Source organism: Paralichthys olivaceus, chromosome 10 (genome assembly GCF_024713975.1).
Source record: "Paralichthys olivaceus isolate ysfri-2021 chromosome 10, ASM2471397v2, whole genome shotgun sequence".
Lineage (NCBI taxonomy): Eukaryota > Metazoa > Chordata > Actinopteri > Pleuronectiformes > Paralichthyidae > Paralichthys > Paralichthys olivaceus.
Window position 1 is genome coordinate 11,710,545 of NC_091102.1, and position 19,306 is coordinate 11,729,850.

The 19,306-nt window shown below is 40.7% G+C and overlaps 1 protein-coding gene across 1 annotated transcript in view; it reads left to right on the plus strand.

Annotated features, from left to right (window-relative positions):
• The first annotated feature begins 17,463 nt into the window (after window positions 1-17,463).
• LOC109631183 (voltage-gated inwardly rectifying potassium channel KCNH7) overlaps window positions 17,464-19,306 on the plus strand; it is a 94,128-nt gene continuing 92,285 nt past the window's right edge. Inside the window, exons 1-2 of the mRNA XM_020089793.2 lie at window positions 17,464-17,992; window positions 18,332-18,562. Coding sequence (XP_019945352.2) covers window positions 17,917-17,992; window positions 18,332-18,562 — 307 coding nt within the window. The 5' untranslated portion in view covers window positions 17,464-17,916. The remainder of the gene's footprint in view (window positions 17,993-18,331; window positions 18,563-19,306) is intronic.

Consider the following 19,306-nt stretch of genomic DNA (forward strand, 5'->3'; position numbering starts at 1 on the left):
CCCCTAATTTGCACAGTATTTTAATGAACAAGTTGCTAAGATATATTGCCATTTACATGTAAATAAAGCTCTTCTTTAAAGCACAAAACAGCTTTGATTTGAATTATTTTTGTCGTGTGTGTGTGTGTGTGTGTGTGTGTGTGTGTGTGTTTGTGTGTGTGTGTGGTGGACGAACCTCCCAACAATAAGTATTCAAGCTGCACTGACTGCTTAGTAAATTTCACAGCTTCTAGCACTGAAGCACATCATTACAATGTGTGAAATTTTAATCAGAGATGTTGTGAAGAAACAGCGATCAGCCGACGAACATAATTAATGTCCTCTGTCATAGAGATTATGATGGCAAATTTGAATGTGCAAGTGTTTTAAAGAGCAAGGAGAAAGGCATTAACTAAATTACATAGCATGACACGAATGAGCCATCATGCTTCTCTGTCAGTTTATGTATGCGCACATATCCTTTATTATATAGGATGCCATTACTTCCCTTTTAATTGAACAGTGTTTTGTTTGGCGCAGGCCTACTGAACTTTTCATCAGCCGTGCATAAATTTCACGCATGGCTCCCTCGTGCGTTGTCTCAATCAAAGCAGATTTGCAAAGAGCCACATGCAACACATGACTTGATGTGTACTGAATAAACCAAAACAAAAGAAAAAATTGAATGTGCTCAAGTACATTTTTAAATAAACGCCAGTGTTTTAAAATTGAATTATGATGATAACTGATCCACAAAATGTGTTCATAAAATATTTGATCGCTATATTAAGTCGCTGCTTTATAGTGAGAGTAACTCTTGCCAGCGCACACATTTATTTCATACTGCTCACTTGCTCATTAAAATGCAAATTGTGCATATGCTTTCATTTTCCAGTACAATAATCCAGACTCAGACTGTTTATCCAATCATCAACTCCTCTATAAAGACAAGCTGGGGTTTACAGTTGTGCTGCGCCTATACACCGGACATATGCACTGACACATGCACCCACTTGCCCTTGCACGCACAAACTTCAACACGGTTTCACCACGCACCACGCATCCATACATGCACGGACATAGTTTGAAGCTGTAGGCCAGAAGTACTCAAAGTGCTTCAAAACTATACTTGACTGAAGCAGAATTCAGGATTCATTGTCAAGCACTAAGTTTAATGCAAATCTAGGAATAATTCTCCATTTCATTAAATTTCCTTTAGAATAGAGATTATACATTTAAAGAGCAGAGGCTCACAAGCTTTCTGTGAGTGTAATTCGAGGGAACAAGCAGAGCCCGTCCAATACATAATCACATGCAGAGAGACAAAGCTGCTAAGTTATCCCAGTGGTCACATTGTGCGTGTCGTTAATGTGTCACTAATGTGCAATAGAGAGAGAGAGAGAGAGAGAGAGAGAGAGAGAGAAAGAGATGCTGGAAGTGAAAGACTGTACACCCGGCACCGTGCCAACAGTTGCCAGGGCCGTACTCTTGTTTCTGTCACCAGCGTTTGTTTCACAAGCCTCCTAATCAATTGGAATGCAGCCCCAGAAATAGAACTTGGCACCAGACTCAACTCTCTCCATTGTGCCGGCTGGTCAATGCTCAGAGAATACCCACCCGTCACTCATGTCACTTTCCAGTTTCCCCCCTCCTTTAACGGGGTGAGCAGGGGGGGAAGACATTAAACAAATTTTACATTATTGGCCTGCCAGCTCGTAAGAAGAGGATTCCTACTGTACGATCATTTACTTTGGACTTGTGTTCTGCCAGGTGTGTCCCTGTGTCTTCCATTGACAAGCAGTTTAATGGAATCAGAGCCGATGGCAGGGAGAATAAAGAGGAGCAGTTAGGTTGGTTAGTGAACACTTGCAGGGAGGCGAGCTGGAGAGGCTGCATTCATTCTAATTTAACTTAAGACAGCAGTGAGAGGGATCAGCAACCAAGAACAATGTCATTAGTCCGTTTGATACACAGCGAGGCACCAGGATGTAAATAGCTGATTTCTCTCAAGATGGATAAACAGTGGATAAACAACCCCCAGTGGGAAGCTTGGAGACTGATAGACCATTGCAGCCGTGACATGCCACTGCATCAGCCTCCGCATGTTGCCACGTGTTCCCCAACTAATCAAGGGCATCCGGCCTCTCATCGCCTCCGTCTTGGCCTGCCAACAGATTCATCACAGACTGGGTTAAACAGGAATAAAAACACATTAGTGTCATGTTCGACTGATAGAGAGAAGTGCCTGGATTGGTGCTGCACAATGGTAAAAGTCTGACTGCGTATTGATTTGTGCTACATAAATCTTGTTTTCTGTCTGTGTGAGTGAATCAGTCGTGACCCCCGGGGTTAACAAACATTGTCGAGGCTTTTCAGCTGGCGTGTGAGCCAACACCGCCCATGCATTGCAATAGCCGTGGCCCCATCTTGTCGTTTCTCAGCCCGCACGGCTCTGCTAATTGTTGGCAATCAACAGACAATTTTATGGGGCTGAGAGAGGTGGTGGGTTTCTTGTGGTTTTTTGGCTCTAACAAGGAGGTTTGAGGCTCCTGCAGCCAAAAACCATCAACAATGGATGTGAATTGGTCAGCAGGAGTCTGTGAGTTACAACCTGGATTAATTGGCATAAGGGGATCCAGCATGGCCAGCGCCAGATCACATTAAGCTGATGAGATTTGACTCAGTAAACTTTCACAAAGGCAAATCCCTCGTTACAGTGACTGAATGACACTATAGCATGGAAACTCAACTACTTATCTGTTACTCCTTCATTACGAGACAATGATAAATTAAATCAACTGCTGATTATACTCTGCTACATAAACATTTACTGGAGAAACTATAGGAAATAGCAACTTGTATCTTGTGCAAAAGGCTACTGATGCTGAAAGCAACAAGGTACACAATATGTAGGTTGAGCAATGTAACGACAGCAATATTTTGCAGGTCCCTAATGGCCACTTTTTGTTTTAATAAGTCATGGAAACCTCAGGTGTTAAATTGCTTAATCTTTCAGTAGTATATGAAATCCATTTGTTTGTGGGTTTGGAAGATTACCATTGAGAAAGTAATTACATTATCACAGGTGCTATCATCATCATTTATCTTTCTGACATTTCAAGACTCACTAAATGCCAAACTGTTCCTCGGAGATTAGCGCCTGATCCTCTGTGTCGTTCAAACACTTTACAGCAGACAATTACGGGATCTTGAAATTCTAATAGTGTCCATCTGTAAACTTCAAGCATAAGAGAATCTTATGAAAACACATTTTTATAACCCAGGGTGTTGCCACGACCAAAGAGTTCATATGCTCCACTTCTGAAATGGTATATTTTTATTTTTATTTGACCACTTTGCCAAAGTAAGTGATCAAATTAATTCCATCATATTTGACACATATGTCCCCTTAGAAAATGTAAATGTCCACAAGTACAAGTGGCTAACATGGATCAGAGCACCTGCTGTGTGTGTGTATATGTGTGTGTGTGTGTGTGTGTGTGTGTGTGTGTGTGTGTGTGTGTGTGTGGAGAGAGGGAGAGTGGAGTAAGTTAAAGAGAGAGAGGATAACAGCATTAAACAGCCAGATATAGAAAAAATTGGGATGGCGTGTCTCCAGAGGCCTCCACACCAGAGCTCACCCTGCTTCCAGGCACACTGCACACACCAGAGACCTTATTTACCCAGCAGCCCCAAAGAGGCCTGGGCCCCAGATCTTATTTACTCAGAGCCTAGGCAACCATCAGGTGCTGAAGGGATCTGGCCGGCAGCAAAAGCAAATACCCCAGATCAAAAACAACCATGGAGGAAGAAAGGGGCGCTCAGCCAAAGTCCTGGTCAAGCGCTAATGTTTACACTTTGGTTTGAAGGGCTGTGGATGGGCTCCATTTGAAGAACTCCAAACTGACACACCACTCCCACCCCCACCAGATGCCCCCTGTAAAAAAGGGGGAAGAAAATCTGATGGCTACTACCGTCTCATATCCATATGTCTGGAGTACCTGCGGTAATGTGGACTTCTCTCATCTTTTAAACCAGCACTGCCACCGGTCTTCAGGATCAGACATGGTGTCGGGGGAAAGAGAGATGAAGACGGAAAAAAAGCCCAGCTAATGACTAGCTCTTATGCATCAGTGCACTTACTAATGAGCTTCCAGGGAGAGGCTGGCAGAGCCAGAGCGAAGGCTGAGCCGGGATGTGAGAGGCCTGGGCCATCACTTCCCCGCTGTGATCCCTGCCTTCCCACTCGCAAGGAGCCCCGGATCCCAGCCACTAATGAGTGTTAGAGGGAGAGTCCAAGCTCGCGTCCACCTGCCAGCCTTCAGAGCCCAGCCTGCTGCAAGACAGTAGGGGTCAGACACATTCCTGAGCTCTTAATAATTTACATCATATTGATTTCCTCACTGTTAGACACTCTCACCTGCATGGGCTCTCACTCTCACTTTCTTTCTCTGCCTCTCTCTCTCTCTCTCTCTCCCTGAAATAAGCACATTCCACCAGAGAGAGGAATTGGAATGATACAAAAGCATGTAACTTTGCCCTGGCTCCAAACCAGTTAAATACAACATTCAATTTAATAGAGTGTGCACAATGTCTGTGTCAGTAGGGACACTGGGCACTCTGTGTATGTCAACTACTGGAGCGTGGGCCTTGAAAATGGATGACTTATAATGTACTAGGTTTGCTGCACATACAATAATTTTGCACATTAATAGTTGAAATAAGTTATTGTTTAACTTTATTTGACATGCAAAAGCAAATGACACATATTCTCCATTTTCTTTGCTGCTGCGCCTCACCATATTTCAGTTCAGGGGGTGGACTTTTGCATGTAGAAGTTATCAATGCCAAAAAAAAGAAAGAAAAGTAGAGCCAAATCAAAAGGTACGAAAATGCAAGAATAAAAATAAATTATGCAGTTTGCATTCTGCTTAACCTCTAATCAAATTCAGTGAAGAGGACATTAGTATTCCCCCTTTGTCAATATGATGATCTGTATACTCAGGCCTTTAAATATTCATCAGCTTAGAACATAGCGTTCTCCTTACTCTGATTCATAATTCAAATGATATGAATGTTACATAGGTATGCCACCAGTCCCCCCCTTCACAAGAACAACTTTCGATCATCAGTGCCACACTTAAGAATGACTTTTAACACCGTCCACCTCTCTTCACTGGAGACGCAACTTCAAAGTCTGCTCACTCTGCTCTCTAACACAGATTTCTCACCAAGAATTAACTTCACCAGGAAGAATTTTAATTCCATTTTAACGCATCTTTCATTCAGGGAAAATAGGATTTTCAATATAGGTATTTTATCATATGAAGTCAATATGTATCTATATTCAATCTAAGTTTCTATCTATGTAGCTATATCCTCTCTATGGATCTATCTATTTATCTTTGTAGATGTTCTATATCCTATCTATGAATCTATATATCTATCTATGTAACTGTACCCTCTTTGCTATCCATGTATCTATGATCTATGTATATTATCTATGTATTTATCTGTGTAACTATGTCCTCTCTATGGCTCTATCTATGTATCTCTGTAGATTTTCTATATCCTATCTATGTATCTTTCCATGTATATTATCTAAGTATCTATCTATCTATCTATCCATCTAACTTTCTATCTATCTATCTCTCCATCTATCTATCTATGTATCTATCTATCTATCTAACTTTCTATCTCTTTATCTCTCTATCTATCCTTGTCTCAGTCTGCACGTCTTTTGTCAGGTTACGTCTCTGGTTGTTTCTGTAGTTCTCACCCTGCCTCCGGCAAGCTGAGACAGGCTTAAAACCCTCCTCTGTTAATTCCCAGTGTGGTAATCCAACACACACTGTGCCATGGGTTTGCTGTTTGCTGTCAGGTCATTCTGAGAGCATCTGTCTGAATCTATATCCGGCCTAACAACCTAAAGCTTGAAATAAGTGTCAAGTTAAAGTAGGAATGACTGTTTGCATGCATCTATGGCCTCTTTCATGTGTACGCTAATCATGCTGTAGTTTGTATGTTATGAAATGCAAATATGTGCTAGAAGAGTACTTGTACACTTACTTACTTACTTCCTTACTTTAAAAACTCATAAAGGCTAACGATTGATGGAGGATGTAACAGAAGTGAACCAGTCAAAGTGAAAGTGGATGACTAGTTGTTTTACTGATCAACACTGCCCTCTTCTGTTCACACATCTTTGCAATATTTGTTTGTTGCCAAGTTCATTCTGGAAAATCCTTATATCCCTTCCCACTGACTTTTCTTTTCGGTTTCGCAGATATCCACCACCCTATTTATTGGACTCGACGGTAGCAATACAGTTCAAGTAGAGCATCACATAATGGAGCAGAGATCCCACAAAGGACAGAGCTGCTGAAGCAAATTTATTTAGCACAGTCTAGACGACTCATAATAAATGTCTAAAGACCATGAATACGTTAAAGAGAGAGTTTATTCACTTACTTTTAATGAATGTCATCAAATCTTTTAAACCCATTCATTTTCTGTGAAGGATAAACTGCTAATGACACTTTATGTGCGCAGCATCCATAAAACATGACTCTAATTGTTAAAGGAGGGTTTAAACTGCTTGTCAGCTGCATAAATCTGGTGATTATATGTCTGAGCAATGTTTCCACTCTTTCATTTGGAAGGAAATGAGGTACAGAATTCCAACACATACAAAAACACTTCTGCATAAACCATAACATGGCAACTTCACCTCTGTCGTCCCACTGATGAAGATGATAATTATATATTTTATTATCAAATTAGTTGTAGCTTCTTTTAACCTGCTGGTGTGATGTGAGTCTGTGGAAACTGTAATATCATTTCAGGTCAAATGACACAGCAAAAATCTCTGCAAGATCAGATGGAGGTTTTTACTCTGAAGTGGAATAGTTATGACCGTTGCATTCCTGTGGGTGAACTCTGTGATGTGTAAAGTAAATCTGAAGACAGACTTTTTCTACTCAGTCAGGTTTCTGTGTCTGTGTAAGGACAGCTGCAGTTCTCTTTAAATTGAAATCTTCATAGATTAGAGTATAGGACAATCTATATAATACTGGTTGAGGTCGTTACTGCAGTGCTACAATGGAAAATGACACATAATAGGTTCTTTTCTTTTTTTTTTTACAGACAGAAATATGATCATTCAGGGTTCAGGGTTGCTAAGGTTACCTCTCGATCTCCAAAGAAGATGAAGAACAACTACCAATATGTACGAAAAGTTGATTTATGAATATTAACATTTAACTGAAACAGTCATTTGGAAAATAACGGTTGTGGGGGATATAATTTAACATCTTGGCTCAACCTCGCCTGCATTGTGCAGTAATGTTTCCCATCATCTTGTCATAAAAATACAATAATAGCATGTGTTCTTCTTATCAGTTGTCAGAAGATTAAAAACAGAGATGTGATGGCACTACACAGTGTTTCCCTTACGTCAGTAACTTACTGTTTGTTCACTGCTACTGTCAATATGTGGTCAAAGGAAAAAACTTTAACAGATCACGTGCTTTATGGTCACATACCGACTGTAATACTGTTTGATTCAGTGATCATCCATTGGTACACTGAGTAGAGACTGCTCTTGTATATAATGGTTAAATTATGAACTGATAGGTCAGCTGTTTAAATAGTTTGCTTTTAGTTCCCTGAATGGATTCTAATTTTCAGATTGAGTGCATACAATAAAGTGTCATGTTACTATTTTCAGAGTGAGCAACATTACTCAGGGCTTTGGGTTTCCTTGTGTCGCTGTAACAGAACAGGATGCACAAGGGTAACATGAGTTCTGTCAGCTTCAACATGCAGCACACATGCTTGTGTCAAGTTTTGTGACGGTCCAAAAGGAGCCAGGAGACAGTGAGTGGTGAAATCTTTTAAAATGTGATTTGACTTAATAACCACATGATGTCAGCACAGAGCTATTTATTTCTGCGTAGAAAAGAAACCTGCACAAGCTTCAGGTTTAGCTGTCATCTTCTGTACAACCACCAAAAACAATAATATACTATACAAGAATAAAGTTGTGATGTGAGGCGTGAAATTGATGATGACTCACTCTGATGACTAAGACTCATCATGTTGCTGTGAAATGTAACTGGAACAGAGACTCCAGTGAATTCAAATACTCTTTATTATAACGGGTTAAGTTTTTGCTCCAGTCCTCACCAGCTCCCCAGTACCAAGCTGACTGAATATACCATTGCAACACAGAGCGTGTAAACACAAAAAACCAACGCTACCAATTCGATATGACTTTCTCTTACAGTAAACACATGCTATTCATGAGGCTTAGTTCACTTAACTGTGGTGAAACAACAGAAATCATACATACAGCACCACCTATCTCAGGAATTACCATAAGTAGACAGTATTATTGCACCCTCATTTCATCTAATTGAACCAAAGCTCTTTAATCACATTCAAATTAAAGATAATGTACTGAATTGATTGAACTGAAGGCTGGGAGAGATTTGTACCATGTTTACTTTCTCCTACCGGTTGTATGCTGAGGTCATCCTCCCCATTTTTCCTCAGACATCAGAAATCTTACACCTTTTTTTTATTGTTAGTCATCACAGATAATTACAACAGCATCATTGAACCCCAGTGGATGATTGTGAAGATGAAAGAGAAGTACAGTACAGCATGAGGGAATATTCATTAAAAATGCTTAGGTGGCTGGTATTGCGGTACAAAAATAGACCTTTCCCCTCGGAGGAAAGAAGCAAAAAGGAAAGATGCAAAAGCCTTGCGCTCCCTGTTTTCCAGTCATGTATGATTCATGACAGTTCCATGTCAAAACAAGCATGATCTACTGTAGTGGCTGCATACAGTATCTCCCCAGTGTAAATATATGCATGTCTTCTTGATCATACACACTATATCCTAAATGTGCATTATCTTTTTTTATATACATATTTCATCGTTCCAGTGTTCTTGTTATCAAGTAATCTGTCCAGTGTGTGTCTGTGTGATACATGACAACATGTGTGCAGAGGTGGAATTTCTCTTTATTGGCTGCCCTCCAGTCAGATAGAGAAGGTCTGGAGACTGTTTACAGCCATAAACCCTCATGTGAGCGGTGCCAGCCAGACACAGCACAAAGAGAAGGGTCTTCTCTGAAGCATAACACAAACCCTCAAAACTGCTGCTACCAAGAACACAGTGACATGAAGGGTCATGTTTGATAACATAAATGATTCTGTATTACCGAACTGATGATTACAAGACAAGCCTGATGCTTTTATTTATCCTTTTTGGCCGATGAAGCAATAGAGTATTTCATTTCAAAGGTAAGACAAAGTTGTTATAAAGGATTTAAGAGGAAAACCAGAGAGCGATCGCCTGATAAGCACAATGACGTGGGAAAGAGGGGCAGCGACACATCTACTGGGGCACACCAGTTTCCATGGTAACATGGAAATCACAGAGGGGATGACTGAAATGAGGTGATCACTTTCATCGAGCGCTGCCAGCAAATGACAACAGTGGTAATAAACTGCACCTCCGAAAACTTGTCAGGGACGACGGCAAGAGCTGGAGATTCTTTTTATTTATCTTGACCACATCTATTTTTGTCTCTCCAACAAATACAGATAAGATACCATTACTGTGTCTTTGGAAGGAGACGAGGTTTTTCCATTTCGTCTAGTGTGTTATATATGTGTTCGTAAAAGGTCAGCAAATTATAGTCTGTATGAGGAAAGGGATGTGATTTCTGTACAGTAGAGCAAGTAAAACCCAAAATAGAATCATGAACTGAGCATAGTATTAATAATAACAATTAATAAAAAAAACGTAAATTATTATTACAAATTATTTTATGTAACAGTTTCCAATCACATTTATTCTATCATCCAAGCTTCAAGGAGCAGGAAACAAAGAGAGAAAATCCAGAGTTGAGGAGACAGACCAACAGAAATTGAAGTTGTTGATATCAACATATAAATGCAACTAATGAGCATCTCTGACATAATTGTGTTTCCTTTACTGCATGAGCTACAGCGCTGTTTGTCTGTCTGCAGCAGCAAGATACAACATTCACTGGTTATTTCATCCTAAATGATTCATCTCCAGTCGGATCAGAAGGTCAAAGTGATTTGAGACGGTGTTCCTTTTTAGTCAGCCTCACATTTTAATTGGATGCATTTTAATTATTCATGAAGGTAAACTGTTACTTGCTGGGTAAAAGTTCAGTGACGGAGCCATTTGAATGTCATCTGGCATTAGACCGGCCCTGAATAAATGATCTATAATAATGTTTTGTGAAGCCTCCGAGAGCCATTTCCACTGGAGGCAAAAAAAAAAGGTATATTTCTAATGACCTCAGTCGGGAAGCTCCTGCCATTAGCAAAAGGCTGTAACATCACTTCAGGAAGTTTTACATTCTTCCTAATTAAGTATGGCTCATAATTGATGGCTGCTGGGGGGGTAATGTAAGTTATGATCCTAATCATCTTTTACCAAGTTAATATCCTTAACTTGAAGAAACATTTCCTACATTTTTACTTAACATTATGCTTGCAAGTACTGTATGTACAGTACGATCCACGAATATGACCTTTATGTATCAGGACTCATCCTCCTTCTATTGCAAGTGTCATATTGTAAAATAACGATGTATAGCTGACCTACAGAAGATCCCTCCATGGCTTTGTGATGAATCAGCAAAGGCAAATGGCAAAGCAAACCACACAGGCAGTGGCTCACTGTCAGATGACTTTGTAGCCTATTTGTAGGTGGCAGCACATGGTGTTTGTGCCGAGGGACTGCAGCTGCATCCACAGGAGACCTTGCACTAGTTCCCTCGCAGTGGTGACGCAGGGAACACATGCTGCAGTATCCCTGACCCTGACCCCAATTTAACCCTGCCGCTGTATTAAGGTTGAATCTGATTGTGTCCCAAGTTTAAAACAAGGCTTCATTACTTCATCAACAATGGACGACAGGAAACAATAAAACTCCTGCCTATAAAAAAGTGTTATATTAGCCAAATGTGTTGTTTTTGGGAAATAAATGGACTTACCATGAGACAGCTGTGACTGTGGGGAAAGAGTGGGTCGTCCACCAACCTGCGGTTCGATCCCAGTCTCCCTCACTCAGCATGCCATCGTGTCCTTGGGCAAGATACTGAACCTCAGGCTGTGTGTGATGTATGAAAGAGACAGTGCAGCACATATAGTGTGTGAATTAGTGAAATGCAAAACTGTACTGTGAAGCACTTTGAGTGGACTATAAAGAGCCATATAGATACAGACTGTTTACCATGGCACAGAAATTGAAAATGATTTGTTTATCACTATAGCCTCTTATGGTCTCAAAATATATTTTCATTGACTTATTCATGTGTTATTGGAAAACAAATGGACTTTTCACATTTTTCCATAGGAAAAAAAGTTAATTAGTGTTGCCTGTATTTGTATTTAAAGTACATGATATATTTCATCAAAAGCAAAAAATCTAAACAAAAAATAACAACACACATTATTTGTTAATGCATCAATAAACTAATTGTAGAACCATCTAAAATTCCAAATCATATTTATTTACCATTTTACAAATGTTATTTTGAGAAACGTGTTTTCACACCACATCTTTTTCTCTACACGTGAGAGGTTTATTTTCAATCGAGACTATGGGGCAAAGAACTGACCTCTGGCAGATTAAATTATTTTGTGAAGTCTCATATTAAGCCAAAAGTGCAGGGTGGCTTTTTTTTTTTTTTTTTTTGCTCACTGAGGGCAGATGGTGGAGAGTGTTTGCAGTGGCATATGGGGTAAGGCACAGCAGCAGTAGCAGCAATAGCACTAGTGTTTTGCACTAGTGGATTACTCTGAGGGGCGGGGTGGTAATGGTTTATATGGACAATGAGTAAGCCCCCGCCATTGTGCTCCATGCACATATGTGTATGTGCCACAGTAGCAGGGACAGTAGAAGGGGTGAGAGAGAGAGGGAGACAAGGAGAGCTATACTTCCGTGAGACCTGGATTAGGCTCTGGACAGTGAATGCTGCTGCGGCTGCTGCTGTTTTTCAAATTGCTCTGAATTCAAAGAGATTAAGTGGAATGAATGACTGGCTGACTGATTGACTGACAGACTTAATGAATGATTTACTGACTGGCTCAATGAATGAATGCATGAATGAATGAATAAATGAATGAATGAGCATACCTCTGCCAACAGTCCCCTTGTGAAAATAAGTTAGATTGTGTTAGGTTATTCAGATCTGTATTTGAAACTGCACACACTCACAATCATCATTTCTGTAAACACATCTGGACTTTTTCATTAAGATCTATGAATTATGAAAAATGTTGAAGTAAATGTTGAAGTAAAAAACTGCTTGTTCTTGATCCAGATCTATACTGTAATTCAAAAGGTTCTCCTTTGGGTCATACCCCACCTCTCCGCAAAATTTCATGGAAAGCGGTTGAATAGTTTCATACACTATTTTGCTAAATATCTAACAAACAGCCTGATTTGCAGAGCAACCACCCAGTATCCAGAAATTGTCAATAAGCTGTAGCCCTGTACTGTAATAAAAAAACAGATGCCCCATGATTTATTGAAGAATTGTATTTACTTTAATATGACATGACAGCAACGGCCCTTTTGCAAAAGTTGTCTTTCTACTTTCCCCATCCACTAAGCTGAACTCAACAGTGAAACAGTAGAACAAGGCAGGTATAGGGATTCACCTTTGTTGCTAAGAAGATGGATGTTTGCTGGCACAGAGCTTTGAATCTGGGTGTTCCACTGTCACTAAAGCACTGTCCTCCTGTGTGAAATCACTCAAAGCTGTAACTATTGTAACCAGACAGGCCAATTACTAGTCCTGCAGCCGCTGAGTGATGGATGTCGTCCTCTTATTCACTCGTGGGCACATAAACCTGTCTTTGGCGAGAGATTTAATGCGTCTTTACATCTTGTTTGAGTTGCGTCATCTGAAGATAAAAGATCAGGTACCATGTCATTAGAGTAAATGCTCTCTTGACATCAGCATAATAGGACATACGCCGCGCTGCAGGTTTGAGGTTTCACTTACTTGATTTCATTCCACATAGCTAAGTGGAGTGCAGTGTGCTCATCAGATTTCTGACCTCAACTTCTGTCCTCTTTACTTTAAATTGTATTCACAAATACAATTATTGATTAAAGCAATAATTAACGAAGGATTAATCCTCAAACCGCTGCTCATTTGTCTCCACTACATGAGATGGTAGAATGAAATATTTTAGTTTTAAATACAATTGTGGTTTTACACTTAAGAATGTTTTTCCCAAAGGGCACACAGCTCTCCATGGGACACAGTTTTCCTTGTGTGCAGCTCTCAGTAAGTGTGACCCCTCACCCACCCTTTGCTTTCCTTTGCTTTTACCAGTCAGCATATATGCCAGTTTTAATCAAGTGTGTTTCCAGAAATAAGATGCACAAAACAACTTTATTTCTCCCATTAGACACAACACTGTTATCGTTGTAGCAATAGTAATATATGCAATAGTGGATTTTTGATTTATATACCTGGAAGAGGGCGACCAGTTTATGCTCCTATTTAAAAAGATTGGGCCATGCATGACCTGATGTTGTCTTGATTGTGTTTTTTCAGAAACTAGAGGATTTTACTTTTCAACTTTTTTACATTATACATGCCCTACAGTTTTTCCATTACAAATACACAAAGAGTTTGAGGAAGAAAACACTATCTTCTAACTTAATTGTTAGTGAGTAATGGCCATCCTCTGAAAGCTTCAACTGTAGCTGTGTTGTGAGTAATGGATACAAGCTTCAGATTGGCCTAATGCAACCGTGATTTAATATAACAGCTGACAAAGCACTGTGGCCTGGGGAGGTCCGCCTTTATTGCTACATGAGGAAAAACAAAAGATTGTCTTGCATGTTACTTACAGAGTCAGATAAATTTGCAATCCAAGCTTTTTTTTTAAGTCTAATGTTTCCTCAGAGCAGTACAAAAACAAGAGAACATACTGCCACATGTTTATGCCCCAATGATCTAAATGTAGGCCAATAAAACTGTAGAAAAGAAATCACCCTGAAGCGCAAAGCTGCAGCTCCACACAGGCTCCCAGGAAGTACAGTTCAGTGTCAGATAACAATGTTGCCTTTTATCACAGGATATAATGATGCAACCTGCCAGTTACAATAAAACCAACATGCATCACGTGTTGGGCGGTCATTGATTAATTTCAAATACAAATGAATACAGAAGATATTTGATAGTTGGGAAATTTGTATGATCTTTGCTTGACAGGATCAAGTTTGCCTATATGTGCATCCATCCAGGGGTCAGATGCTTATGCTCCCACTGAGGTTAAGCATTGCCCATCCATGATAATCCCCATGAGGAAAATGTGTATGTGTGTGTCTGTGAGAAAGAGAGCGAGAGAGAGAGAGAGAGAGGGAAAACAAAGTAGTGACTGCACATCAGGAAACACAAACAGCTTTTCTCCAGTGGCTGGGGTTAACAGAACATGTGACTGAAGCTGCAGGACCATGGACAGCGCCTCAGTTAAAACTCACCTCATTCTACTGAGTTTTCCTCTGAATCATTTAAAGGATCTCCCTATCAAAAATACCCATCAACCCATCCATCTATCTGTTCATCCATCTATCCATCCATTTTCTGCTGATAATTCAGGGCCGGGTCGCAATGGCAGCAGGCGCTCCTGGGGTATCCAGGGGTGTTTCCAGAACAGGTAAGACATATATGATGTGTCCAGTGTGCTCTATCCTGGAGCTTTCTGCCAGTGGGTCATGCCTAGATGACTGCAAATGGAGGCATCCCAATCAAATGCTTGGACCACCTCATCTGACTCCCTTTGATTCAGAGGAGCAGTGGTTCTACTCGGAGCACCCCCTGGATATCAGAGGTTATGCTACCTCTAAGGCTGAACCCTGCCACCTACCTGTTTGTACCAATCTCATTCTTTCACCCACTCATCCCTAAGAGGGTCTGGTCAATCACCTGCTTTTCTAGTGATGCCATAAACAAGACTCTGAGATACTTAAACTCCTTCACTTAGGACAGAATCCTGGAGGAAACAGACTTTGAGGAGCTGACCCTCACCCCAGCCACTTCACAATTGACTCCAAAATGCCCTGTGCATATTTAGCCACATTCCTCCCCCAGCTGTGGCTTCAAATCCTGCCCAGGAAAATCACAAACAGTAAAGTAATCTCCACAAGTCCACAAACCACAATAAAACAAGGCACATTTCAAATAGCCCAGCAAGCACAGCAATTAATCTCAGCACCAATTTACCTCTAAGGAGCTTTTTACCTCCTCCAGTGACCTCTGCCATGGATATGGATGAAGCTTCCCCAGATTGTTCTGACTCTGACTCTGCCTTAGAGGTCAAGAGCTCATGCCCATTTGTTGCTTCAGGAAAAGTCTGAGACAACCAAGCCTGACAGTTCTCCTTCTTCAGCTTGATGGCTTCCTTCACCACTGTTGACCACCAGCAGGATCTCAAGTTACCATAATGACAGGTACCAACCACATTCACAATGGAGGCTTTGCACATGGCCCACTCTGATTGCACAACCCTACCTCCCCCAGGAAGCATGCAAAGTCCTTCAGGGGTGGGATTTAAAGAACTCATGAAAGGGGCCTCAAAGCAACTAGATGAAAAAGCTATGTTTAAAACTACATCACCTTGCCCGGATTAGGGAAACTGGGGCAACCTCCTGGAGCCGGAGCTAGGGACAAGCATCTATTGAGTGGGTGAATGGCAACAAAAGGAATCACAATTTTTTGTATCTTATATAAAACACTGTACAAAGATCTCCAATTTGGCAACTGAAAATATATTTATATCACTGAATGATATGAATAGCTGTAATTTTAAATTGCTGCTCCAGTAGCACTTATATCCCTGAGAATCAACAGTCCAACAGTGTTAACCCCTGGGCAGCTTTCAGCTGATTGATTTGATCACTAAACCTGAGGGTTAAGTCCCTGCAGCTCTAATTAAGCCCTGATATAAATCTGTTAGTTCCAGAACACACGCTAAAACACATAGATGCATAATGATCTGAACAATCATTTCATTTTCTACACAGTTTTAGAAAAAGATGATTGGTGCTAAACGATGTTTGCCCTCATACACCAATATATCTAATCTGGATTTCCACCATCACCTGGAGTCCTTGAGACAATCCTCTTTAGCACGATGAACAGCAACTTTGAAAAGCTCTGAGCAGTTATGGGCCTGAACCGACATTTCAATCATCCTGCCTCTTACAATAATAGGTCATCAAAGGCCATTGTGTAGTAAATGATAGCATGTGATTTTGTAATGTGCGTGCACCAAAACTAAAACCATGATGTACAGTCTGTACACACGCACCTAGTCCTTGGATATGCTTGTTTCAGTTAAAATGTGTGTGTGTGTGCTATTTGAAAACACCCTCATCTCACTAGATCAGATAGTACTGTTGAATTTTGTTTTATACAGCTGAGATTAGTAGCTGCAAAACATCCAAACCGGCTCTATCTATTTTTAATATCTACATGAACAGATGATGTAGAATGCACTCGTTAAAACTTGAGGAACGCCATGTTAAACACAGATGACTCATTCATAATTTGCACAGATGATGTTTAATCATCTGAGCTGATCCAACCTTGCATTCAAGATAAAATACAATATTGCTTAAATGTATTATGCCAATCTATCTAATGGATCTTTAATTAAAATGAAACTGAAATATATTTTTTGCTATCTTGTCTTAAATTTCATGACAAGGTCAATCCATCATATTTTATCTTAGCACGAAGCGGAAACTGGGAAAAATTTACTTAATACCTATACCTGAGATCACAAAATTCACCTACCACCTCAAACTCCCATGCAGTGACCAAAATACTGTGATGCCCTCAGGCATAAAGTGAGTTTGAAATCAGATTTTTTTTTTTCAGTGCACACACTTTGGGGAGATTTGAGGATTCCCCTTTCTTTAACAGCTATGATTGTTAATCATATATGTTAATTCATAGGCTATTCATTGTTTAAGAAGATTTTACCGGTCTACCTTTACATCCTTAAATCAGTGACTAATTAGAGCTTAAATACAAGTTACAGTCAAGTTATGTGTTAATAATGAGTTTAGTGACATATAATGTTTAAGAAGTGCTTAATCTTTGCTTGAAACCCTTATTTGCTTTATTACACCCAATTATATTTTTGACACATTTAAATGCATATATATGTCCAATATTCATTATATCAAACATTCAAAGCATTTTGTTATGAATGCACTGATGGAAAACAACACTGGAACAAGGCTTTCCTTTTATGAGACTAATGTATAGGCTATTCTATGTGTAGGCTATAATTTCACTCTCCACTGAAAGAGCTCTCTCATTGTGGTGGAAAAATAGCCTGTGTTTTGTTCACAGCTTGTTGTGAAATATAAAATTCCAGATGAGCGCATATTCCGACAACAGTCTCGGTGCACAAAGGCTGCATGGGACTTATCTTTGTACCCGGGGTGGAGGGAACTAAGCCCCTTGGGAGCGACGTCCCTCCCCTTGGCATTTCACCCAGTAGCCGCTGTGCGCGCCCGGCACAGCAGCACCACAGCAGAGGACGTCAGGATCGCATCCATCCCCAACTCAACGGAACGCGCAATGCTCTGCGAACTGAATGTGAGCCGAGCGGTCCTCTCCGATTCCGTGAGTCTCGGCGAGGAGGCATCCACACGCTCAGGCACACAAGGAAACTACTCGGTGAAGTAAGAAGGTCATTTAAAGTGGAGAGACGGGCGCTCGCGTCGAGCTCAAGCATGGTCCGTAGGGAAGGAAACATCAGCCAGAGCCCACTGTATCTGTAACTTGGAGGTTTTACTCGTAAAGGCGCTTTCATTTGGAAATCGTGGGATTTTCTCTGCGTAAACATGCCTGTCAGAAGAGGTCACGTTGCGCCACAAAACACATTCCTTGGATTAATCATTCGGAAATTCGAGGGTCAGAGTAAGTATGTTGTTTGTGTACAATTTCTGTTGCCAGATAAGAGAATACTACAAAGTAATTGTTTTATCAGTGAGCCAGAAAATAGTGAATGAATTAAAGTGCATGCTGAAATGAAATAGTTCCTGTAATGAGTTCCTTTCACAAGAATTCAAACAAAAGACAAGCTCAGTTGAGGTTTTTATATGTGGTTTGGTGAATTGGCCGATTATTTTTAAATACCATAGATGAAAATGTTTGACAATGAACTCATTCATCTTCTTGAACTGATTTGACTTATTAAGGTCAGATAGGTCAGATGGCTGAACACACACTGCATATACTGTCTTCTTTTACATGCAGATCGGAAATTTGTGATAGCCAATGCCAGGGTGGAGAACTGTGCAATCATATACTGCAACGACGGCTTCTGCGAGATGACAGGCTTCTCCAGACCGGACATCATGCAGAAGCCGTGCACCTGTGACTTCCTGCACGGTGACCTGACCGACAAAGAGGCCATCAGCCTGGTGTCCCAGGCTGTGCTGGGGTCCGAGGAGCGCAAGGTGGAGATCACCTACTACCGCAAGGATGGTAAGTCAGCAGACCTGGCTCAACACTGTGGCTGTCACAGCGTGCACCACAAGCCAAGAAGGGTCTTTTGTTACATGTTGAGTCCAAAGAGAGCACACACTGCTGTCCTCACTGTGTCCAGCTCACAATGTGGTCTGTCAGTCTGATACTAACCAGCCAGAGTCAATTACTGTACAAGATGCACAGCACACATTACCCCTGATAGAGAAAACCAGTCAGGGACGCCAGCTCCAAACTAACTTCTTTTCCGTGCGTTTATAGCAGATCTCCACATTCAAACAATAATACATTACAAACTGTGAAGGCCATAAAGGGGCAATTTACACAGAGGCCGATTACATGTCATATATATATAGCTCTATAGTATTCCATCATTAAATATATTGTGTAGGTCAAAAAAGCTTAGAAAATAATAATTCTTAACAATGTGTTGTATTCATTGTTAGACTTTTTTAAGGCTACTGACAGAACAGGGGCCAATCAGATTTCAGCCAGGGCCAGTGCCCCCCCCCCCCCCCCCCCCCCCCCCCCCCTACCCTGCCTTTGGATCCGCCCCTGATTACAAACGTTGTTTTTCTTGATCTGTTTCTTATTCCTGCTTCATATTCAGTGGTGGGAAATTTTGTGAAAATGGTAATATGTGCAGTACAGATGAGATTTCACTGTGTGTCAAATACAAGAATAAATTGCTCCGTCAGAGAACACTGTGAGACACTGAGGTAGACGTGAAGGACACATCTTTTT